The sequence below is a fragment of the Cololabis saira genome, chromosome 9, assembly GCF_033807715.1.
Source record: "Cololabis saira isolate AMF1-May2022 chromosome 9, fColSai1.1, whole genome shotgun sequence".
Lineage (NCBI taxonomy): Eukaryota > Metazoa > Chordata > Actinopteri > Beloniformes > Belonidae > Cololabis > Cololabis saira.
Window position 1 is genome coordinate 34,469,121 of NC_084595.1, and position 24,608 is coordinate 34,493,728.

General features: G+C 41.5%; 2 protein-coding genes across 2 annotated transcripts; both read left to right on the forward strand.

Annotated features, from left to right (window-relative positions):
• The first annotated feature begins 3,419 nt into the window (after positions 1 to 3,419).
• Positions 3,420 to 21,435, forward strand: ercc6l2 (excision repair cross-complementation group 6-like 2). Its single transcript, XM_061730030.1, has 20 exons — positions 3,420 to 3,604; positions 4,313 to 4,722; positions 4,839 to 4,955; positions 5,116 to 5,309; positions 5,978 to 6,071; positions 7,060 to 7,127; positions 7,262 to 7,469; positions 7,591 to 7,731; positions 8,144 to 8,260; positions 8,342 to 8,461; positions 8,536 to 8,607; positions 9,499 to 9,644; positions 9,842 to 9,937; positions 10,132 to 10,231; positions 11,362 to 11,514; positions 15,881 to 15,967; positions 17,068 to 17,983; positions 18,067 to 18,221; positions 18,687 to 18,847; positions 20,112 to 21,435. Exons 1-20 carry the CDS (start codon positions 3,577 to 3,579, stop codon positions 21,319 to 21,321), a joined length of 4,593 nt encoding a protein of 1,530 aa, XP_061586014.1. The 5' UTR covers positions 3,420 to 3,576; the 3' UTR covers positions 21,322 to 21,435.
• LOC133450825 (E3 SUMO-protein ligase ZBED1-like) lies at positions 12,262 to 14,938 on the forward strand. The gene is made up of 3 exons (XM_061729730.1): positions 12,262 to 12,880; positions 13,545 to 14,173; positions 14,267 to 14,938. The coding sequence occupies exons 1-3, from the start codon at positions 12,262 to 12,264 to the stop codon at positions 14,648 to 14,650; spliced, it is 1,632 nt and encodes a 543-aa protein (XP_061585714.1). The 3' UTR covers positions 14,651 to 14,938.
• Positions 21,436 to 24,608: the final 3,173 nt, after the last annotated feature.

The window sequence follows — 24,608 nt, forward strand, 5'->3', positions numbered from 1 at the left end:
GGGCCTGGCGGGGCCCGCCGTGCAGCCTGGGGTGCCTTCTGGCGGTGCTGGATCCCCCCGGGGAGGGGGAAACGGTGCGTGATTGTATGTCTGTGTCGGTGAGAATGCGGTATGGAAGGGTCCTGCCATGGAGGATTTGAGCCTCCATTGGCAGGACATCAAAAACTTAATAATTTATCAATATTATAGTATACAAAGATGGTTATTATTATTATTATTATTAGTATTATTATTAGTATTATTATTATTATTATTATTAGTATATTATATTATTATTAGTATAGGTATCGGATAGGTGAATGGATGAATGAATGGGATGCCTGGGTCTGGGGCCCTCCGTTGTCGGGCCTGCGCGGGTGTCGCCTTGTTGGGGGGTTCCCTCTCTCCGGGCCCGTCTCCGGTCCCCCCCGCTGCCTCTACGGCGGGGCGCCCCTCTGGTCTTGGAGGGCCACTTTCGTGGGGGACGGGTGCGCCTGCCCGCGTCGGCGGCCGGGGCGGCTCTGTCTCTCCGGGCAGGCTGGCCCCCTGCCGGGTGGGGGTCGTTGGCCTGAAGGGTGAGGGCCTCCTGGCCGCGTGTCCGGCCCGGACCGGGTGGCCGGGGATTGCCTGGGTCGCGGTCCGCCGCCCGCGGGCCCCCTCGGCCGCCGCCGGGTGGGGGGGGGGCCTCGCAGGCGGTGGGTTGCCTCCCTCCTACTTCTCCCCTCTGTGGGGTTGCCGTGGCCTGGGTTCCGGGCTCTTCCTTGTCGGCCTCTGGTCTCGCGGGTGGCGGGGTTGCTCCCCCCCCTCCCCCACTATAGATACACTTCAGGTGGAGCTTTGTTTGGTTTATTACACACACACACACACACACACACACACACACACACACACACACACACACACACACACACACATATAGTCATTTAGTCACATGCATACACAGACACACACACACACACACACACACACACACACACATGCATGATCATATACATACACACACACACACACACATAGACATACACACTGGCTTGTTCACCTGCATGCTGGCTCTCTAGTTTTTGGGTTTAGGTAGCGGTAGCGATAGCTTAGCTCAGACTGCGATCAGATCTCAAGATTTAGGTCGATTGCTGTTCGTGTTTTGGATGGCTCCGTGCCGGTTTCGTGCTTTGTTTGTGGTTTTTTGTTGCAGATTTCCAGTGCTTGACGTGTGTCTCCGTGTGTTCCTGCTTCCTGGATTGGCAGTGGATGTCGTCACCCCCCCCCCCACCCAAAAAAAAAAAAAAAAAAAAAAAAAAAACAACACTGGGTTTGTATGTGTATATTTATGTATGTGTACGCATATGTGTGCGTATATATATGTATATATTACATATAGTAATAATGCACATATATACACTTTTGGTTTCTACCGTCATGGTATCAATCAATAATATGTGTGCAGACAAGGTAAAAAAAAAAAAAAAAAAAAAAAAAGAAATGTAAGCCATGCTGATGCTCTTAGTTTTGAGCTAATCTTCATCCTCAGATGTTTCCAGACCAACCCCCTGCCAATCATGACTGTCTGTTTGGGAAATTAACAGCACAACAAAGCAAATTCACTTTAAAATATGATGAGTGTGATCTGTTTTTTTGTCTTCATTCAGAGCTCATAAGCTATGCTCAAAAGTACAGTGCCAAGCCATAAGTAGCAAAAATTATGCCACTGGCTTTGACAGCCATCAATCTAAAGACCACACCCCTAATTATAGTACCGTACATAGATTTCTTGCCTTATATAATTTTATGTAACAAAGAATAAATGAATCCCCCTCTGGGCAATTGTCATGGATATGAAATCTAGCTATGGTTTTTTTTTTTAACCCTGCTGAAAATATGTTTATTTCTGTTTCAAGGCTGTACATTTTAAGAAACTGATTCGGTATTAGAGCCAACCCCCTTATTGGTCAGTTGAGGATCTGCAAGTTTTCTTACTTCTGCGGTTGATTTGATCGGAAGTTGCACTGTTGGTACTTAGGTAGACCCCAACTCAAGTGATAATTGAAGAGGCCCCTCATTGTACATAATTCACAGCCAGTCTTAATGTAGGCTGACCATATTTTGATTTTCAAAAAAGAGGACACTCGGCCCGGCCACGAGATAGCCTACCTAAATGATACTCGCAGTTTACTCAAAGATTCCTTATCATTTTAATATATTTAAAGTTTATATGTATGGATATAATATTCAGTTATATTACAAAATAATATCTCTCAAAGACGGAAATTCAGATAGGCTTCTCAGAAGTTACTCAACTTTTTTATTATGTCTAAAATAATAACAGGGCAGCACGGTGGATTAGTGGTTAGCACTGTTGCCTCACAGCAAGAAGGTTTCCGGTTCGACTCCCAGGCCCAGCAGGGTCTTTCTGTGTGGAGTTTGCATGTTCTCCCCGTGCTTGCGTGGGTTCTCTCCGGGTACTCCGGCTTCCTCCCACAACCCAAAAACATGCATATTAGGTTAATTGGTGATTCTAAATTGCCCGTAGGTGCGAGTGTGAGTGTGCATGGTTTGTGTGTCCAGGGTGTAACCCCTGCCTCTCACCTGAAATGAGCTGGGATAGGCTCCAGACCCCCGTGACCCCGCAAAGGATAAAGCGGGTATAGATAATGGATGGATAAAATAATAAAAGTTACAGTCAGTACTCGAATTGTAGAAAAACAATCAGGGGGGATGGTGGATTTTATCATATGGGGACAGATAATTTGTGCTTATTACAAATAATATAATATATTACAAATAATAGCAGTGACCAAAACACCTGCAGAAATACTGCAGGAATGACATAGCAGCAGTTAAATGCAGCCTTCTGTAAGCTTTAAATATCCACTGGGCTTACATCAAATCAAAACATCAAAACACAATAAAATAAAAAACTGTTTTCTGAACTTATCAATATGACTCTGTCCTTCACAGGATAAGTAAAATGGATCACTGCAAAAACTCTAAATCTTAACAAGAATATTTGTCTTATTTCTAGTTAAAATGTCTCATTTTAGTAAAAAAAAATCTCATTACACTTAAAACAAGACTCATCACTGGAAAAAACAACAATTTTCACCTGTTTCAAGTAGATTTTCACTTGAAATAAGTAGAAAAATCTGCCAGTGGAACAAGATTTTTTTAACGCAGGACAGTTTGAATACAGCGCAGCATTTTCGACATTTTACACAACGGCCTGATTTGTGGAACAAAATCTTAAAAACACAGATTATATCAGTCACGATTTGTTGTATACAAACACAGGGTTCAACGTGATTTTGAATGTGCATATGAAACGTATAAAGTGTATTTTAAAACATCTAAAATGTGTCGAAAGTGCGGTTGCGGGTGCCACTATAGATAAACATGCAGAAACCTGCTCAGGCTGGTGTGTGCAGTCTGAGCTCCGGCTGCCTGCATCCGCATTGTTTTCTGAAAAGTTACAATAAACTGAGGAGAAAGCATGAGTGACTATGTTAGGATGGCTCTGTCTCAGTTTAACTCTAGCGTTTACTTTTGTTCGATAAACCTCTCGAGGTAGCAAACAAGCCTCTCCTCCTCAGTAGTCTCGATGTCATGGCTTCAACTTCAGCTCATGAAAAAGGTTTGCCAGGCATGTCTACTCTGCATTTCTGTCATTTACTGTCTTCTAGACCCCAATGTCATTTACTTTGGTGTACTAGCCCCTGTCCTTTGCCTAAATCAATCACCTCTTTGCTGTTGTTTCTCAGTGGTGTACAGAGTTAGTTAAAAGCACTGCACAGCTGAAATAACTACCTGCATATCGAAATAAGTCCTCATTTTTATTGGGAAAATATTTTGCTGCATACTATCAACCGTGTCCCTTTATCACACGGTTGATCAGATATAATAAGCCATATATATATATATATATATATATATATATATATATTAAACTGGACGATGTTAAATACATTGAACCATCTGTGGTACTTTGATCAAAGTAAGTCAGCGATGGTTCATTAAAACCACAGAAAAATGTGGAAAATGGCCATAATATTCCCTTTTTTAGTTCAGTTGAAAGTTGCAAATATTCTAATTAAAAGTGTCCAGATTTTGTATTAATGCCTGAGTAAAAATAATGTGTTAATGATTTAATAGTGAACATTTAACTGCACTTAATACTTTTCTTTTGTTACTATAAAAGGGTTACGTCACGTGTGATGCTTGAATATGTTCAGTGAAGTAGTTATACCTTGTGTCATTACTATTTTTCCTGTGCAAAAAATTCAAATACTTCCTCCCAAATAGATGTTTCATTCATTACATAACCAGTAAATGTAATTCCTAGCAACATGGCATGAAGGTGACTGCTGTCTGGCTCCCAACCCAAGAGATGGCACCTTGAGACGAGCCCAAATCCAGAGATTGATCTCCACGCTTCATAACGACGATACAGCATGGGTGATATTCTCCAGCGATGCAGAGGAGGAGCAAGAGGAGGAGGCTGTACCTGCCTCCAAACTCATGAGACCAGGCTTGAACAATTTCACCCAGGAGAAACCTTTGTTTCCCGGCAATCCCGCTGACCTCAGTCTCTGCATCCCCTTCGCCCTGAGTCACGAGGACAGAGTCCCTTACACAATCAACAGATACCTGAGAGATTACCAGAGGGAAGGGATCAAGTTTGTTTACAATAACTACATCCAAGCCAACGGATGCATCCTGGGAGATGACATGGGTCTTGGAAAGACTGTACAGGTATAAGGGAAATTAGCTGTGAAGCTGTTTAAAGATTAGTTAAAATGTGAGTACTTGTTCTTCACATGGCGTCAAATGGCCCTCTTGCTTTTATTCCCCCCACCTCTTTGCCACAGGTCATTGGTTTTCTTGCTGCTGTGTTGCACAAAACAGGCACATGGGAGGACGTAGAGAACAACAGACCTCTGTTTCTGCAAAGTCAGATACCCTCCAAGCCAAGTAATCCCAGAAAAGTAGGTATTGATATATACTTTTAGATAAAGCTTTGCTTGGTTTTCCAAAGTCCTTTTTATGTATATTTTTGAAGCACATGAAGCGATCAATCATTTACATCAAATCTCAGGTTTGCTTTGTCATCAATAAGATTTGGGTGTTTTTTATGATCTGGTCCAGGTGTTTCTCATTGTGGCGCCACTGTCAGTGCTTTATAACTGGAAAGACGAACTGGACACATGGGGTTACTTCCAGTGTGTGGTGGTCCACGGGCTGAGGAAAGAGGAGGAGCTGGCTCGGATCCACAAAGGTCGCATTGAGATTGCACTGACCACCTATGAGACTCTTCGCCTCTGTGTGGATCAGTTTAATAAGTAAGACTGACAAAGACGCAGCATTAGACGTCTTACTCTGGGGACAAGTGGCCAGGTCATTTGCAGCAAAGGGAATAGATGAAAACACAATGTCTCTAGCTAGCTCAAAACATTTTATTTAAAAGAATCATTTAAGCATCCTATGTCAGTAAAAAATGTGCTGACCATCTGCTTTAGTTAGTTAAGGCACAATAATGACATTAATGATTTATCTGTGTTTCACTAGAGAATCATGTCTATAGTTTCAAGATGATTTAGTTTAACTTGCAGAAACATCGTAACCTGAAACTGACACTTTGATATATGACTTACTTGTGACAACATACTTGCTGCACACGGGTTTCCCATACTTTCTATTGATGCCGTACATCTGTTTCCACTCTTGTTAGTAGTGCATCTCACCACACAGGAGCATTTAAGTATCCCAGGGTGCTCTCCTGGCAGGCTAAAGTGACAAGAATATTCACCCACATTGCAAAATGATGGTATAATGATGAATTGTTCTCCCTCCCTGGATGGCTAAATGTCACTCTTTCTCTAAACTGGATACACTATAGCAGAAAAAAGTATTCTGGATTTTTTTGAAATATGTAACACAAACTTTTGTAAGTATGTCCTAATTATTATTTAAACACTTCAGTATTAAGATGCATCTCTCTTCCCTGCAGAATAGACTGGTCTGCTGTGGTTGTTGACGAGGCCCACAAGATAAAGAATCCAAACTCTCAGATCACGCAGGCCATGAAGACGCTGAGATGTAAGGTCTGTTGCTATTTCAGAATAATCTTTTTGACTAGTAATGAATCTGTATATAAGCTACTCGTGAAGCTGGTGTTAAGGTGAAATCATAAGATAGTAGTCATGATTTTTGTTTTAAAAAAAGATAATGGATTTGGACTTTTGGATATTTTTGGGGCTCATTCATATCGATGCCCGAAATACAAAAGCTTCCATTTGCTAAATTATCCCCCCAAAAAATGTAGGGAAAATCTTTTAATCTCCACTTTTCAACTCATTGATATGTGGTCGGCCTTGTTAACACATAGTTTAGTAATCCTGTCAAAAAATCTTTGGTTTTTTTTGTACCAATAAAAAATATAATTGTTTGAAATACAAGTTTTTATTTTGATGTCTCAGGAAGGCGCATTTTTAAGACACAATGTTTTGCAGTTCCGTCATTGATATGTTGAAGCAGATATGAGTCAGATATGTGGTTCCATCTGCCATCTAAGCAGACAGATCAGATTTTCCCCATTAGCGCAACTCGTGTCATGGCGAGTGCAGTCAACGCAGATGAACAGGCTGTCCTTTTTTTTTTATCGACCTCCAATAAATGCTTTGGGAAGCAGTGGCTTCGATAATATCTCCAGTTGTGTCTTCCACAACTTCACCAATAACGAGGTGGATTTGGATTATCTATTCTTGATATTTACTTTTACTGCACCAGCTGACAACAATAGTATAACATACATACTTATACTGTATACTTATACTGTATACTTATACTGCAGAGCACTGAGGTGGTGTATCAGGGTGTTAATGGAAATATGTCCACGTACTACATCTTCTATTTCTCTTGCATTCATTAAAATCTTTTCCCGCTTACTGCCTAACTTTTTCCAGGTCAATAGCCAAGCCCATTTAACTAGCCGCATGTGTTTTCCCCCAGCTGGTAACCAGCGTAAATGCGGACATCGGATATGGGTTGCTTTTACATATACTTATATACTGTATATTGTGTTTCCATTAGGTCAGAATCGGTCTCACTGGCACTATCCTGCAGAACAACCTTGAAGAGCTCTGGTGTGTTATGGACTGGTGCGTTTAAAAGACTTTAAATACCTAACATATACAGCGCATTTGTGCATTTTCAAAGTATACACTTTATTTATTTATTGTTTTGAAAAAAAATATTCTGTTTATCTGTCTATGAACTGTTTTATTCTATTTAGGGCAATACCAGGTTGTCTTGGCACCTTAGGTCATTTCAAGAACAAGTTCTCTGATCCTATTGAACAAGGGCAGAGACACAGTGCAACCAAACGGGCTCTGGCTACGGCCAGGAAGACTGTCAAAGCTCTTGTGAGGAACATTTCTCATTGGTTCTTCAGGAGAACTAAAGCTCTCATCAATGAACAACTCCCAAAGAAGGATGACAGAGTAAGTTTGAATATTTGAGCCATACTTCCATCATTCCATGACTCACTTAAGTCTATGATAATATTGATACAACGGTTTGATGATGTCTTAAAGAATTGTTCGTTGTTGTGTTACGTCCCAGGTGGTGTTTTGCTCTCTGACAGACTTTCAGCAGACAGTGTATCAGACGGTGCTGGACAGCGAGGATGTGACGCTGCTGCTGAGATCTTCAGAGAAATGTGATTGCCAAAGTGGTCGCATGCGCAAAACCTGCTGCTATAAAGTAAGTTTTTCCATCATACTTGAGTAAACCTTCATTATATGCCTTGAACAGATTTATAGTAATAATCCTTTAGATTTCAGGGGATTTGTGTGAAACTGTTTTAATTATTTTCCTTACTTATGAATCATGCATTTTCCCCCTAGTCTTTTAGTCTTCTTGAGCTATGGATATCTTTGTTTTGTGTTTTTTTTTTTCCCTGATATGTGCTTTTAATAAAAAAGAAGAAAAAGAAACAAGAAAAAATTAAATCAATGCAGAATAATTGAGCCTACTAGAAATAATCAGTTGATCAATTCACTTTAAATGCAGAGAGGAACCTGGAAAATGTGCCTTAGCTAAACCTGTAAAGCTATTGCAAAATAAAACAATTACAGATTAGGCCGATCATTTAACAGTTTCCTCTGTATGACAGAGAAACTCCGAGGGTGTTCAAATGAAAGTACTATACTTTAGTTACCTGGCCATCTTGAGGAAGGTTGCCAACCATGCAGCACTGCTTCAGTCTACTCCAGGCACCAGTAAGAAGCAGGTACAGTCCTGTAATTCACATTCTTTAACACATATGTTTTACATATTTCTCCCTTTAATCAATTAATGTTATTTGTTTTAGGAAAAGTATGTTAGCTCCATTTGTGCAAAAGTTTTCCAGAAGTTTCCAGACTTCGTGCAGCGATGCAAAAATGAAGCATTTGAAGCCCTTTCTGACCCTATGTACAGTGGAAAAATGAAGGTACGACATCGAAGCAGTGGTCTTTGTCCTCTTCTATGTCAGTTCTGTTGAACATGCCTTTTTATTTCCTTTAGGTGTTGCAAAAGCTGATTAAGCACTATCTGCAAAGGAAGGACAAAATACTTATCTTTTCTTTGTCAACGAAGGTGAGATTAGCATTTGTGTGCTTCTCTTTTGTGACAATAATAATAATAATTGGGTATTTTCCATTTTAGCATGCCACTGACAATACAGCATGATGGTTTAATTTGGTCAAATAATTCAATGCTGATTTAAATTTTTTTTTAATTTTATATTTTGTGGGCTGTGTCAGAGTTGGTTTAGGTGTATAACTCCCACTCGCATGTTAGTTCAGTCACTAAAAACAAAAGCAAGTGAGTACAAGTGATTTTCCGAATAAACAGTATTAGATGACATGATTTTCTATAGACTACTGTAGATTCCTAGGTAAGCGTTTGGGGCAGGGGTGTCCAAAGTCAGCCCTTAAGGGCTTGTGACCTGCAGGTTTTAGATGTTTTCCTCCTTCAACACACCATGATACAAATGCCTGTGACATGTGCAGACCTTGATGACAAGCTGATGATGACCATTAATTAGAATCGGGTGTGTTGATGCAAGGCAGGACTGAGGACTGACTTTGGACACCTCGGCTTTGGGGTTTTCACAGAGCGGTGTTTAAGATAATGAGATGCCGCAGAGTCTTACGGTTGCAGCCAGCTGACACCATGGGACAATATTTGTGTCTGCCGTGAGCCTGTATTTTTACGACCTTTGTTTTGCTTTTTCGAAGAAAAAAAAGATGATAGTGCGGGCGTAGGATTCCTATTATAGCATATATAATTATGAAGTTTCAGGGACGAATATGATCCAGTGAATACTGGAAAAAGATTTGTTTGTGTTCGGTGTCGCTTTTGTTTTATGAAAAAATGTTCACGAGTTCGTTGACATAATGAATTCAAAGATTTTAAACAGTTATTCTGTGTTGTTTCTACCCTTTTTTTTAAAAAAATATTTAATTTCCTGTTTTAACCTGCCAGCTGCTGGACGTGCTGCAGAGCTACTGCATGGCAGAGGGACTGGACTACAGCAGGTTGGATGGAGCCACCAAATCCAAAGAGAGACTGCAGATTGTCAAAGATTTCAACAGCTCCTCTCACGTCAACCTCTGCCTGGTTTCCACCTTGTTAGTTGAAATCTACAAAACAGACAAAACTTAGAAATATCTACACAAATAGAAGATGTTTGTTATTTGCTTTAAGCCATACAAGATAAATTAATTAAGATCTTAATGAAATCACAACATGTGTTCCTTAGCATTATGTGTTTTCTCAGTGTTTCATTAAAAATCTTGAACTTGTTGGTCAATATTTGTGTCTCTAGGGCTGGTGGACTTGGTCTGAACTTTGTAGGTGCTAATGTGGTGGTGCTGTTTGACCCTACCTGGAACCCGGCACATGATCTTCAGGCTGTTGACAGGTAAGCAGTAGGCAAGATTACAGTTATTACATTTAAGGAAAAAATCTATTAGATCAATTTTATAGCTGACCTAACAAAATTCCATGATGTGTTAATGTTGCACACATTGTCGCAGATCTAGATTGTAATATTTTGTATCGCCGCGCTGCTCTGGCATTGATATGATTCATCTGTGTGTGTTTCTATCTCCCCAGGGCGTATCGTATCGGCCAGTGCAGAGATGTTACTGTTCTCAGGCTGATCTCTCTGGGAACTGTAGAAGAAATTATCTACCTCAGACAAGTTTACAAACAGGTAAGAGACAAGGAGACACAATGTGAGTTCAGAGATGAAGTATTGCACTATTTAAGTCAAATGCTTCAAAAAATGGTTGTCAAATGAAATTGATAGCATGGTGAATTCATTTTCAAATCGTTTATATGCCATCTTTAATCGATAAAACGGTGTAAAGACATCATCACCAAGTTTAAAAATGCTGAGGCAAAACTGGAACATTGTACACCTAATTAATTTAAGTGGCTTTGTGACAATACATGATTGGGTGTTAAATCTTAAAAAAAAAAAGCATCCCAGTAAATGATAAGGAGCGGTTTGCCAGACTGTGAAAGGACGCGTGGGTAAATATCAAGCATCTTCCTGTGTTTTTAAAAAAACAAAAAACAAAAACAACCTTCAGTGTTGTGAAATAGAGGAGGTGAACGTACACCTGGTAAACGTGTCACTTCTTTTAAGTTTTCCATTAAACTTAATATAAAGATGTATTATGAAAAATTATTTCTTTTTATTTTTTAATTTCATTTGTTGTCTTGTGGGGCTTAAAAGACAAGACATTAATTTCCTTCTACTTTATTTACATATTACACTTTTTGTCATATTGGGGGCTCCATATAGAGAACAGTGGTCAGTTTATTTATTCTATAATTATAAATTTAATTTAAAAAAACAAACAAAAAACATAATTTAGTTAAGTAAATTGGTTAGAAAACAGTATAATAAAATCAACAAACGCACAAACTTCCGTTGTACATTACATGACAGCACCTTGTGCAGCTCTCAAACCTGAGGGGTTTTTTTAAGTTGTTTTTTGTCAATTCTTATTCACTAAACTCTGGTTGCGCTTTTTAAGGCTCAGTTCCTATTTATTACAGTTTTTATTTGTAATTTATAGGTAGTAAATTTAGGATATATATTACATTTTCCATTTATCAGATTTCTACTATATAACAGATTTTAGATTTAACTTGTGTACTATTTCACTTTGCTGTCACCAATGTCTAAGCACTAGTCATTTTTATTTATTTAATTTTATGATCGTTGTTATTACAATTATTTTTCTCAATACAAATGACATCTGGAACTAACAAGCCTCACTCAACATGGTTATATTTCACTACTATGTGACTGACTTATTTTATTTTCAACAGCAATTGCAAAGCTCGGTTGTTGGCGAGCAGAGTGCCCGGCGCTATTTCGAGGCAGTGCAAGGTCATGCCGTCCATAAAGGGGAACTGTTTGGGATGAAAAACCTCTTCAGGCTGCAGACTCACGGCACATGTCTCACCAGCAGGATTCTAGAGGTTAGATGACCAACACTAGTCACTTGATGATGTGCTCCGTTGCTGCACACTGCCTGAAGCCGTCAACAGTTACAATACAAGCACCTAAATAATTAGGTTTTCATGATTTTATTCTCATTTATTCTCAGTATTTGTCATTATTCCTAACAAGTAAAGAAGCATGGAACACTTAATGTAATTTTTTTGCTGAAATGTGATGCTGCAAACCTGAATCATAATGGGGTTATGATTCTAATTAGGGCTGAACGATTAATTGCATTTGCGATAATATCGCGATGTGATAAAACTAGATTTTCTAACCGCAAAGGCTGCGATTTGACTGGTCACGTGATCTGATCATGTAAAGGCTGATTTATGGTTCCGTGTTATGCGTGCGCGTCGCCGCGTAACCTACGGCGTAGGCTACGCCGTCGATTTAAGGCGGAACCATAAATCAGGCTTGACGCACGAGGGAGCAGAGTGGGAAGGCAGAGCCGGGAGAGAAAAAAAGTCAACGTCGCCGCGTACATATTTACAATGGCCTCCGGCTCTGCAGAAGCTGACACAGCGGAAAGCTTGGTACCAAAGAGAAGCAGCACGTCAGCTGTATGGAATTATTTTGGATTTAAAAGAGAAGATGCTGCGCAACGTCAGGTATTTTGCAAAACGTGCCTTGCTGCGGTGGCTACCTCACGAGGTAACACCACGAACCTGTTCCAGCATTTAAAAAAACACCACAAAGCCACGTATGATAGTTGCATGGCTAGAATGCCAACGACCAGTGCTTCACCTAAGCCAAGTACCAGCCGACAGGGATCCCTGACCGACCTGTTCGAGAGTATTACTCCTTACGAGCATAACTCGAAGCGGCACGCAGAAATAACTCTGGCAATAACGGAGTTCATAGCCAAGGACATGATGCCCATTCGTGTAGTGACCACGCCTGGGTTTATTGATTTGGTACGCACACTGGATAAGCGGTACCGAATGCCGTCACGCACACATTTTAGCCAGGTAGCCATACCTGCGCTATATAAAAAATGCAGACAGAGAGTTGCAGCGGAGCTGAAAACAGTGGAGTTTTTTGCAACGACAACTGATCTTTGGTCAAGCCGCACAACGGAGCCATACCAAAGTCTAACGGTGCATTTTATCGACCAAGACTTAAAACTCAAGGCGCGCTGTCTTCAAGTGTCCTATTTCCCGGACGACCACACGGGAGAAAACATTGCAGCCGGCCTGAGAGAGGGTCTCGCCGGCTGGGATCTACCGGAAGAAAACCACGTCTGCATAACGACGGACAACGCAGCTAATATGGTGCTGGCAGCACAGCTGAACGACTGGACCAGACTGCAGTGTTTTGGGCACAGATTACATCTTGCCATCGGTACGTAAATTAATATCATAACGTGTGTGTGTGTGTGTGTGTGTGTGTGTGTGTGTGTGTGTGTGTGTGTGTGTGTGTGTGTGTGTGTGTGTGTGTGTGTGTGTGTGTGTGTGTGTGTGTGTGTGTGTGTGTGTGTGTGTGTGTGTGTGTGTGTGTGTGTGTGTGTGTGTGTGTGTGTCTCTGAACAGGACTGTCTCAGACAATTAGAATATTGTGATAAAGTTCTTTATTTTCTGTAATTCAATTAAAAAAACAAAAATGTCATACATTCTGGATTCATTACAAATCAACTGAAATATTGCAAGCCTTTTATTATTTTAATATTGCTGATCATGGCTTACAGCTTAAGATTAAGATTCCCAGAATATTCTAATTTTTTTAGATAGGATATTTGAGTTTTCTTAAGCTGTAAGCCATGATCAGCAATATTAAAATAATAAAAGGCTTGCAATATTTCAGTTGATTTGTAATGAATACAGAATGTATGACATTTTTGTAATTGCATTACAGAAAATCACAATATTCTAATTTTCAGAGACAGTCCTGTATGTGTGTGTGAATGGTGAATGTGAGAGGTAGAGAATGTGTATTTATTTCAAAGTTGATAACCTTGTTTCACACAAGACAAATTGTATAAATTACACTGTTCTATTTTGTATTACAGGACATGCACTCAAAGATGACAGAGTGTCAAGAGCAGTAGGGCTGTGCAAGAAGGTGGTGGGGCACTTCTCCCACAGTTGGAAGAAGAAGGCAGCAATGAGTGAAGCACAGAGGGAGCTCAAACTTCCTGAGCACAGTCTTATTACTGAATGCCCAACAAGATGGGGATCCAAGGAAATGATGATTGCCAGGGTGCTAGAGCAGCTCAAAGCCATTTCGCAGGTGTTGTCCGGTGACCGATACGCACGCTCCCTCATCCCAACCTGGCAGGATATTGACGTGTTGGAGTCTATTCACAAGGCACTGCATCCTCTCCTGGACTTTACAGATGCTCTCTCAGGAGAGGAGTATGTGAGCATCTCCTACCTCAAACCAGTTCTTCACCTTCTAGCCACATCAATCCTGGCTGAAGATCAAGAGGACACTGACCTGACTAGGTCAATCAAAAATAAGGTCCTGGCATACCTCAATGAAAAGTACAAGGACCCCATCATCCAGGAGCTTTTGGATGTTGCATCCTTCCTGGATCCCAGGTTTAAAACCCGGTACATCACTGCGGACAACATTCCCACCGTTAAGACACGACTCAAGACTGAAATGTTGGAATCAGCAAGGCGTGCATATAACCAGGTTAGTAATAATTATGTATCTATGATATCACAAACAGATTTTATATTTATTGATTTGTAATCTATACTAATTGCTTTTTTTTTCATCTGGAAGGAGAAGAGGTCTCGAACCGAAAGCACTCAAAGTGCACAGCCCTCTGGCGAGAAGGTGAAGAAGTCTCTTGGCAGCTTCTTCAAGACTGCTGTGGCCTCTTCTGCTTCTCCCGTGCAACCTGAAGATGTCGCTGAGGCAGAGTTAAATAGTTACCTCATGACCCCTGCCATTGATGGAGAAGATGACCCCTTGGCCTGGTGGAAGGTGCACAAGATCAACTTTCCACGACTGTGCAATATGGCCCGCAAGTACCTCTGTGTCCCTGCCACAAGTGCTCCTTCAGAGCGTCTTTTCAGTGCTGGAGGGAATATCGTTACTTGCACTCGCTCATCTTTAAAACCAGCAAAAGTTGACATGCTGGTTTTCCTGGCAAAAAATCTGTGATCTCCTGAGAGCCATACAGAAGAATTTGCACTTTAATATGTTGTGTGCTGCTGTTACTGAGTGAATATATTTTCATTGAATGTTCAGGAAGTTTTTTTTTTTCCTCCTTAAAATTTAATAGTAACATACACTAGTTTGTTTTGTGTTCATTGGGAGTTAATGCCCAGTTGGTTAAAGCAGATATTTGTTGTTTTTACTTTTCCTGCACTGAAGTGTGTGTGATGTTACTGACTGGAGATCGGTAGCTTTATTTTTTATATCTGTGTATTTTATTTATTTATTTATAGACTGTCCCGACAGTTTTGTTTTCTTGTTATCTGTGCTTTAAATAAATCTGATATTGTTTATTATGAAACAGATTGATTTATTGCTTGTGTAGTTGAAAAATACATGAGAAACAGGACCTTGAAAAAATAATCGCATCTTAAATCGCAATCGCAATATTGAGGAAAAAAATCGCAATTAGATTATTTTCAAAAATCGTTCAGCCTTAATTCTAATGCCTCATTTGTACAGGATTACAATGACCTGGAAACCTGTGGTAATTTGTCAAAATCATGAAGGGAATGTGTGATTTTAATCCCATCCGAGGGACATGTCTGGTATTTGTAAAGTAAAAATTATTTCATCAAACACTTAAAAAAAACATAACCTCTTTTCCGGCATAACTTTGGCAATGTGGTACATAGTGTGCTATTATATCACAACTTTGGACAATATCCACCCCATATGATGTAATGATCAGATTTTTTTAGGTGATCATAGATGATTGTAAGAAGATTTTCCCTGATTATAACAGAAATGAATCAGCAATAATTCATATGGAAACTTTTCAAAAAAGAAGTCCAGTGCACAAGAACGACAGCGAGGTGGTGACACTTGTAGCTGCATCAAGCAGTAAGAAACCTCCTTTCATCAAGCTCAAAGCCTTTTTTTTTTTGTCTTTTCCCTCGTCAAAATGTCATGTGTCATAACTGAAATTTAAGTGTCTGATCATACGGTTTTAAATCAATATTCAAATTGAATGTTTAAATAAAACAATGTCTTTAAATCACAGTTAAACACAGACACTTGTCCAGCGTGAATGCGCAAAACTAAATACAGATGCCAGGGTGTCATTTCAGAATTACTGCAGGTCCAGAGGTCATTGTAGTCCAGTGTGAATAGTACATAAGTTGATGTTTTCCAGTGAAGTGTTTGTTTTGATGAATATGTGTTTCTTGCTGTCAGCGAGAAGGACAAGTGGAGGCCGGCGTGATGACAACAAGAACCCACAGAAGCAATGAGAAGGAGGAAGAGGAGGCAAAGGGAGACGACGTGAGTACCTCTGCTGTTCTCAGAGACCCAGAACATGGGCCGCTCATCTTTCCCATCTCTCTCTCCCACTTCTCTCCCAAGTGGCACACCCATTCTCACATTCACATGTGAAAGAGGGCGTACTGTACGTCAAACAGGGTTCTCCTTGTCCTTCAAACCTGCTTACACAATTTCCTTTTGGATGACCACAGTTGCTATACCGATACTGTGAAAGAAGCAAACGTATTATTTAAGTGCAGACGATAGAACTACTCAGTATTTAAAAGTCAAAATCTGACGTTCTAAGTGGAATACCACATTTAACACTCTGCATTATTCTGGCGTTGAAGGATGAGGTGCTCTTTATCTCACTTTCTTTCTGATCCTATTTGAAACAGATGGTTATAATTACTTGCTTGACCTAATGGAAGGAGCAGACCACACTGAAGGCCATCTTCTTCTTTTCAGCTATTTATTTACACAATGTTGCCCCTTATCATCCTTTTCACATCCAAGCCTGCACCATGCAGCACACTGTCCTTATTTTTTTCTTTTTTTTTTAAACAGCCCTGCTGCTCCACTGAGGCCATTCATATTCTTACAAAAATACAGAATACCCTGGGGGGCTTTAACACATGCTGAAAGAAGCTTGAGGCTTGGAAGCACACACGCTCTGCAAAACCTCAGAAGAGTTGTGTATTTTGCAAATTTTGTGAAATCAGAATCTGTTGGTGAAATCAAAGGGCCACGCACATAGCTCTGGGAAGACAAAAAAACTGTGATTCCGTTACATCATGGTGGATGGTTCACGATACATTCATGTTCATGAGGATTTATTGTTAGAAAGCATGAGTTTATATTGCCCAATGAAATCTCACATGGGCTAGCCTGCTGGAAGATGGCATGGAAAAAAGGAAATGAAATGAATCAACAATTCATTGGGACATTTTTGAGGTAAACTCTCTCATACAAACTATATTCTCTTGTCTTTGCTACCGTTTTTTCATATCCATTTATTTCTCTTACATTACTTAACACTAAATTTTCACATCATCCATCTGCCTGTAATTTTATGTAGCTGTTCATTTCCACCTTTTCTTTTTTAATTTTTTTTATTTCAGGAAGCTAGAGATTCACTCACAAATGCCCCAGTATCAAGTAATGAAGCATCCAAAGACAACAGAGATGCAGCAAAGATGCCCGGAGGTGTGCTGGACTTCAGCAGTGAGAGTGAAACAGAGGAGGAGCTGCGAGGGCTTAAAAGAAAGGCCTCAAACCTGGGCACCGATGGTGGCAACAAGAGTGGGAAAACAACCACTAGTCCTGGCCAAATTAGTCTCCTCCAGCACGGTTTCTCCACACTCCTCCAAAGGGTCAAAGACGCACCTGTGTTTGAGGAAGGGGACAGTAGTTCGAGTACTGACGGAAACTTTTTCAAGGAAGATGCTGAGGATGAAAAGATAATGGGTAACTCCACTGGCATCTCTAAGACTTCCAATACGGAGAATTTTCCTGTCTGTCTTCCCAGATCGGGAACAAAAAACGGTGACACATCTATTGGCTCAGAAAGGAAACGTGGAGATCCTGGAGAGAAGAGGTTCCGGTTGAAAGACGGTGATTATACTGCAGGAAAGGAGCAAGGCCTGACAAATAAAAGAAGAGCCCTGGATGAGGAGAGTGATGACAATTCTTCACCAGAGAAAGTTGCCCAAATCTGTAACTTAGAGGGTTACTCAGATGAATCTGAGGATTTGGACCTGGAGGCAAAGAAGGGTGCTTCAAGTTCAAAGAACAGGGGAGAGGACAGAGGAAAAGGAAAGCAAGACGGCAGCAAAATAAGACAAACTGCAAGCATGAGAGACAAGGCAAGATCGAAATACACAAAAGACATAGAGACATTCACATCTTCAGAGGATGAACTCTCAACTCCTCCGACTGGGAGACGAGCAGGAATACCTGGAGGTGTTTCTTTTACAAGCCTGAAAAGTGAAACTCGAAAGGAGAAAGAAAAGATTGGAAGCATTGACAGTTTACTAGGTTAGTTAGGTTCAGCATTTTAGTTTCAAAATAGTTTAATTGAATGTAGTTTCAGCATTAATGATGTGTGTGTTTCTTCGAAGGAGGCGTAAAGGAGGTGGTGTTTACGCACTCTAACCAGCGCGTGGTGGGAGGGAGCAAAGCAGAGGAGCTGATCAGCAGGGCTGCTGTACGGGATGTGTTTGAACGCAAAATGTACTCGCAGCTTCCGGCAAATAACTTCCTGACTACCCAGGAGGTGTGTTTAAAAAAAAAAAAAGATACTACTGTGTTCTAGTATTTCTGCCAGCACACATACGGTATTGATGATGTAGTTTGTGACGCCATCCCAGTCCAAACATCAATGCTTCTGCACACTTGTATCTGTCCTGATTGCACAATCTCAGCCACCAGTACTGACTAATGGAAGGAGACAATGAGCATATTAAGCAGTTCACTCTGGGTAGCCTTAATCGTTCTGAGGGAGTTAGTTTGTCGGGTTTGCTGATTGTGACCAGAACACCTCTTGCAGCACTTCCAATCCAAACACAGTCGTGCATGCGAGATGTTCTTCAGAAGAGTGCAGACACCTCTAGATTAAAATGACTTAATTGAGTTTACGAAATCCTAAGTGAGGAACTTTAGAATAACTGCCATAATTGAAAGTTTAGACTTAAACTTTACAAAATAAAACATTTTTTCCACCCTTGTTTGGATGCAACAGAGCCCGTCAGTGAGCCAACCAGACAGTCCACCTTGTTCTGCTGCCGCTGTAATGCCCCAGAGGCCGGCCGTGGATCATCCAGTCACCTTCACCAATAAGACCGTGCACGACAAAGGACACGCCACCGTCATCATCGGAGAGACTCCCAAAGCCATACGCAGGTAGTGAGACTCACTCGCAGTTGTGACAAAGTCAAAACCGCGGTAAGATTGATGAAAAAGGAAAGTAGGCTGTTGAAAACACCCATGAACAGATTTACCACGGGAGGCAAAAAGCTGAGGTAAAAGAGGATGGGATAGAGGTGGCGGGCAGGCATGGCGAAGGATAAATAACTCTAGATAAGGGAGGGAAAAAGGAATATGAACTGAGGTGGAAAGGGGGAGCTGAACATGTGGAGTAATTGCGAGGGAAGGAAAGAAGAGAGGAATTCCTGGAACTGTTGGGAAGTGTGCCAAAACCCACCCCAGTTACAGTGTTGAGCGCCCCCACCTGGGCCTAAATAAGTGTGTGTGTGAGTGTGTGTGATTAGTGAGAGACCACCTCTGAGCTTTCCCTTCCACCTATTTCCCAGCATCATGCCAAAGATTACCCAGTTATGATGGGGCCAAACGGTGCAGGAGTTTTCCTTTTCACAACTACAGGCCTCCTGGGATTAAGCAAAAATGATTGCCTGAGGACTTCCAAACCCACTCGGATACACACACAAAGACACACGCACACCCAAACTTTATACATTTACATTCACTCACAGATGCTTAGTATTCATACACAACTCTGCCGTACAGCATCACCTTAGCCCTCCCCCCAAACACGCAGGCTCAGACACACAGACACCTTTATGGCTCCGGCCTCTCTCCTCCATGGGGAAGGCTGTATCTCTGCCCAGAGGCTTGCAGCGGGGGGAATACACACACACACACACACTAGTTATATTGATATCGCCTCAATTAACCACACAGTTTAATGATTTAAATCTGCATGCACGTCAGCTTTTACTGCCGTTACTTTTATTTATCGTTTTTCCAGCGAAAGCCTCAAATGGGGGTAACACCAGCATAATGTTGGTGCACCACCAGCGACTTAAAAGTATTTCTGTCCCTGAGCCTGATTAGACCAACGTTTTAATGACTGCCCAGGAGCTCAGGAAAAACACCTACGCTGCTGTCTGGATATGAGCCGGAATATGTGGAGAGCTATTCATCTTGGGTCAGGCCCGACAGACCCGCAGAATGTCTGAATAATAGTGTAGGCCTTGAGGCTTTTCAAAGATGTTGCTTTATGTCTAATTTGAAGTAGCTCACGAGCGCAGAGTTCTGGACTTGTGCTAACTTTGCATGTGTGAGTATAGGTTTAGCTTGCAGCATATTATTAGGTGAGCCGACCGATGAAAATATTTGACTATGTTCTCGCCTGTGCTTTGTGTAGGCAGCAGCTGGAAGAAATGGCAGAGAAATTCAGAATCCCTTCTGTCCATCAGTTTGCCGTTGAAATTCTCAGAAGAGACTCGACTCAGAGACTCGCCTGGTTACGTCAGTATTACACCTCGATGAATCACCCTGACCTGGCCGATGCCATCAGAGACAGCTTCCCAGAGCGGGTTTCAGCACAGACCTCCTCCCCTTCCACTGCTACTTCCTCACCATCCACAAAAACGTCCGGCAAAAAAAGCCACACAGAGAGTACAAATCGGCGAAAGGATCCCTCGAGAGCTACAAGATCAGCTAAAAAAACAAATCCAGAGCCCAGAACTAAACCTGGGACTCCACGTGAAAATGTTCTGGTGCCACAAATTGGATTAGCCGTGCCACAAAATGATGTTCTTGAACTTCCCAGAAAGCAAAAGATATCACAGAAGAATGTGCTAGATCCTCTGCAGGATGTTCCAGAGTCAGAGGAGCAAGAGGAGACGGTCTTCGGTGCCAGAGGACACAAGAGGACAAAGAGGGGTAATGTTTCTGGTTGTGGAGCCAGCAAAGCTCGTCGTGGTCTTGGCGAGGATCTGGCCTTCAGCAGTGGTCTGGGGTCTGCGGAGGCTGCTGCTTTCCTGAACCACGCAGACAAAGATGCCCCTTCTTCCTCTGACCGTAGCCACTGCAGCTCGGCCATGTTATCCAGACCTACAGCAGAAGGAAGGGAGCAGGACCCCAAATCATCCGCAAGGTCTCGAGAAACTCGGCAAGAGCAGATGGAGAATCCTCAGTCCCCTCCTGCCTCCAGTAGTCACTCCTTCCTCACAGATCTTATCGGAGATACGTCCATTCTTGACGACCTACTGAAACCAACAGCTAGGAGAACCGAACAGAGGGGCACGCTCAAAACAACCCCGACATCATCTGCCTCACACAACACACGACCTGTCACAGCATCAGACAGAGAAACCTCCCTCCCTGATCCAAGCTCACACACACAGACTACACGCCAGGTCACTGAACCCACACAGACGGCAAAGGGCACCCGCAAAGACATCTGGGACATCCTCAATGAAGGTAACGAGGAGCGAATCAACAGATTAACAGACCCGGAGGAAGTGCAGAGAGTTTGCATCAAAACTAACTTTGCAAGTAGACCCTGGTCTGAACAGAAGGAGGGTAAAAGTCTGTGGAAAACTAATGAGAAATTCCTTTGGAAGAAATAATTTAGATGAAGCATTTTAGCGTTTACCGAAGAATTTTAAGTATTTTAAAGTTGCTTGTCCTGCAAATAAATACATATTTATTGCAGGCTTATCTTATTAGTTTTCAGACTTCATTTAAACTGTTTATTTGATCGTTTTAATGTTTCAGTTTGTACTTTCTTAAAGATTTTTTTTAAATGAAAACATACAGAGTTAACAGTTTGAAAATGAGAAACAAGATACTGATTGTTTATCAAATAAACCAAGTGTTGGCCACCCTGGGTTTCCAAATCTACATTTTATTGTACAATGGACAGCCCTGCCTGCTTCAGCACTCTTGGCTGAGGCTTGAAATCTTGATCTTTTTGTCCGTTAGCAAAATTGTATTAAAACATTACATTTCTTAAGCTTGATGGAGAAGGAGTACGACAATGAAACACTCAAGAAACCATTAAATGTAGATATCGGATCCAAATCTCTTTTTTTTTTTTTTTGATTGATTGATCTGATTTCTTCCTCTAGTGGCTTTTGGTGGTGCAGACATGATGATTAAAAAAAAAAAAAGGTAAATACGGTCAGTTCCAAATGACACCAAACTCAAATGCTTAAAGTCAAAGTGATTTTTGTCTCTACGGGGAACCTCAGCACAGTCATCAGCCAACTTGTAAGGTGCACTATTATTATCCTCAAGCAATAACCGTATGGAAGAATCCACAACAAATCCTGCTGCAAAAGTAGTAATTCAAGCCTTTCCTGCATCCAATATGGAGACAAATTTGTAATACTTGCAATGAGGCTTTTATTCATCTATTGACTTATTGCGAAACCAGAAAACACAGCGTCCCAAATGATGTTCAAAGAGAAGTAGTGTCTGTCCCCTTTGCTAAATCTCATATCAGTGTTTTCTGTAGGATTTTACTGAGGTGAGGAATGGTATCGAGCCTTCTGTGAGGCCTTTCCTGGCTAGCCGAGCAGTTGTGTACTTGGATCAATGATGCGTTCTGCAAAGATTGAAGCGTTTTTCAACGATGTTGGTGTCCTCTTGTGTGACTGCTTGAGTGCAGTATCTTTGAGAAACTGGCAACACGTTTTATGTGTTGGCTTTCAGTCCATCTTCAATAGGCTGGTGCAGATTTTCAGTCATCCTAAAAGGATTCAGCAGGAGGCAAGTGGACCTGTTTTCCTGATTCTCGAATACCAAGGTAAGCATTTTACATGTTTAAATGGACTTCCCACCAATGAGAACTGAAGAGGCATTTCAGGTGAAAGCTTGACTTGTATACGAGGGGAAAAAAAATCCAACATTAGTTCTAGGTGAACAACTCGCAAGCCTGAAACTTCCCACGTGTCCATCCAGATTAATGAGACTATGGCTGAAAGGTGAAATATCTTCAAAAACAAGTTTGTCTTCAATCCAGAGTTTCACCTCATCTTTGCCTGATAGCAACACGTACCAGTACCCCTCCTCTACCCTACGAGCTCTGGCGTTGGTACCCTGTGTCCTCCAGCGATAGCAGGGACATCCATCTGCTCCATCAAGAACCACCCTCTTTTCATCTATATACGAGACCTTTAAAACAAGTGTCTTCACGCATGTCTTGGGGCCAATCTTGATGCTTCCAGTCTTGATACTCAGTAGTTGTAGCTCAACTGGTTCCTTTGTACTTAATGTACATCTTTTTTGAGATGTTTTGGCAAATGTTTTTTCAGCTCCCGCACCTGTCTTAAGAGCCATTTTACAATGTCAGACTGTCGGTGCCAAATCTCTCTCACGTTTATATTTCATGAGTTTAAACAGAATAGTAATTATTCTTGACTTGATGTACACTGTTTCTCACCTAGACCATAATCTCTTTCACAACTTTGAAGATTTTATAATGATTTAGTATATTGAGCATTCATGAATATACGACTTGGAATATTAAATGGTGACTACAAATGCCTTCGTGAGCAGATTGGTCAGTTGCCCAATTCCTTACATCAGTTTTTTTTTGGTTTTCCCAAATGTTTATGGTAATTTTCCAGCACAGAGGCACTCATGCATGAGTAACGAGTGATTTTCATGGTTCATTTACCCCCCCCCCCCCCCCAAAAAAAAAAGGAGGGTCAGTCAATAAAATTTCAACTCTGGTGTTCCACAAATGTTTTGATTCGGGACTTTACAACCTGCTATACATGCCTCGAGTGTCTATAAATTAGATGGACAGTGTCAAAGCCAAACTGTTAGATGTGGCTGATGTGATGTTAAGTAGATGATTTGACAAATAAAACCAAGCTGGTGTAGGTGTTCAGCCACCATTGATATGGGATACCATAATTGCCGCCCCAGAACTGTTGGTGGCCCTGCAGCGAGATATCACTTAGAACTCCTTAATGGCTGTTATGTCTCAATCACTCTGCACCCCTCGCTGCCCCCCACTCCCAAAGAGAGTGTGCATACAGTCTGGATGGCGTGGTTCCCCCGCAGTCTTCTGCACTGTAATCTGAGCAGTCTTTGGCTCCGTTCACTTGCGCCTCAAAGGCCCCTCAGAGTGAAAGCTGCTGTGCTATTAGTGAAATGACAATAAGCAGTTGAAGACTTTGTGGAGCTGGGAGAGAAAGGATGGCCAGGAGAGTCGTCACCCCCCCTCCCTCTCTCCCACACACACATATACACACATTCCCATGCATTCTTAGTTTAAAGCCGTTTCAAAGTCTTTTAAACTGATATGGAGTGACATTGCGCTTTGCTGTAATATGAAAACAAAGTCGTGCCTTTTCGTAGGGGTTTGAGTGCAGGAGGTCGCAACAACCCACAGCTGTGCTTGACCTCTTTCAGCTGTTGCTCTGATGTAGAGGAAAAAAAAAAAAAAAGGACCCCAAAGCTGCGCTCTGCAAGTGCCGTGTTTGGTTTTTGCAGAAATGAGAAAGTGCTGATAGCTATCAATAAACAAGAGAAAGGACTGCATGTCTCAACAGGCCGAGTCGGTACATAGCTCGGGTGTGTGTATGTGCTTCTGGGTGGTAGACTAGACACACACACATGCAAGTAAAGTGAGGCCACACATCTGTCACACCTGTTCAAATCATACAGCGAGAAATAAAAAGGCTCTTTCTTTTTCCAAAACCACAAACCACGTCTTCTCTCCACTTCGCTCTGTGTTTCATCCGCAGCTTTGCAGATCCCTATCTGATTTTTCTTTTATTTGTAGTCTGGTTCGTGACAGATTTCTGAAGGCTTCGCCAGATGACTGGCGGCGGTTGAAGCCTGATGCAGGTGAGCTAACATGGCTCAGTGGCAAACGAGTCTCTCCCATCTTAAAAGCTGC

What these genes read in the sequence shown, in the direction of transcription:
- ercc6l2 (XM_061730030.1), top strand. Translation starts at nt 3,577, where the DNA reads ATGGCTTCAACTTCAGCTCATGAAAAAG. An exon ending in TCCCAAAGAAGGATGACAGA is followed by an intron (nt 7,470 to 7,590) that starts GTAAGTTTGAAT and finishes GTTACGTCCCAG; the next exon opens with GTGGTGTTTTGCTCTCTGAC. An exon ending in ACTCCCAAAGCCATACGCAG is followed by an intron (nt 18,848 to 20,111) that starts GTAGTGAGACTC and finishes TGCTTTGTGTAG; the next exon opens with GCAGCAGCTGGAAGAAATGG.
- LOC133450825 (XM_061729730.1), top strand. Translation starts at nt 12,262, where the DNA reads ATGCCAACGACCAGTGCTTCACCTAAGCCAAGTACCAGCCGACAGGGA. An exon ending in CAGATTACATCTTGCCATCG is followed by an intron (nt 12,881 to 13,544) that starts GTACGTAAATTA and finishes TTTGTATTACAG; the next exon opens with GACATGCACTCAAAGATGAC. An exon ending in CAAGGCGTGCATATAACCAG is followed by an intron (nt 14,174 to 14,266) that starts GTTAGTAATAAT and finishes TTCATCTGGAAG; the next exon opens with GAGAAGAGGTCTCGAACCGA.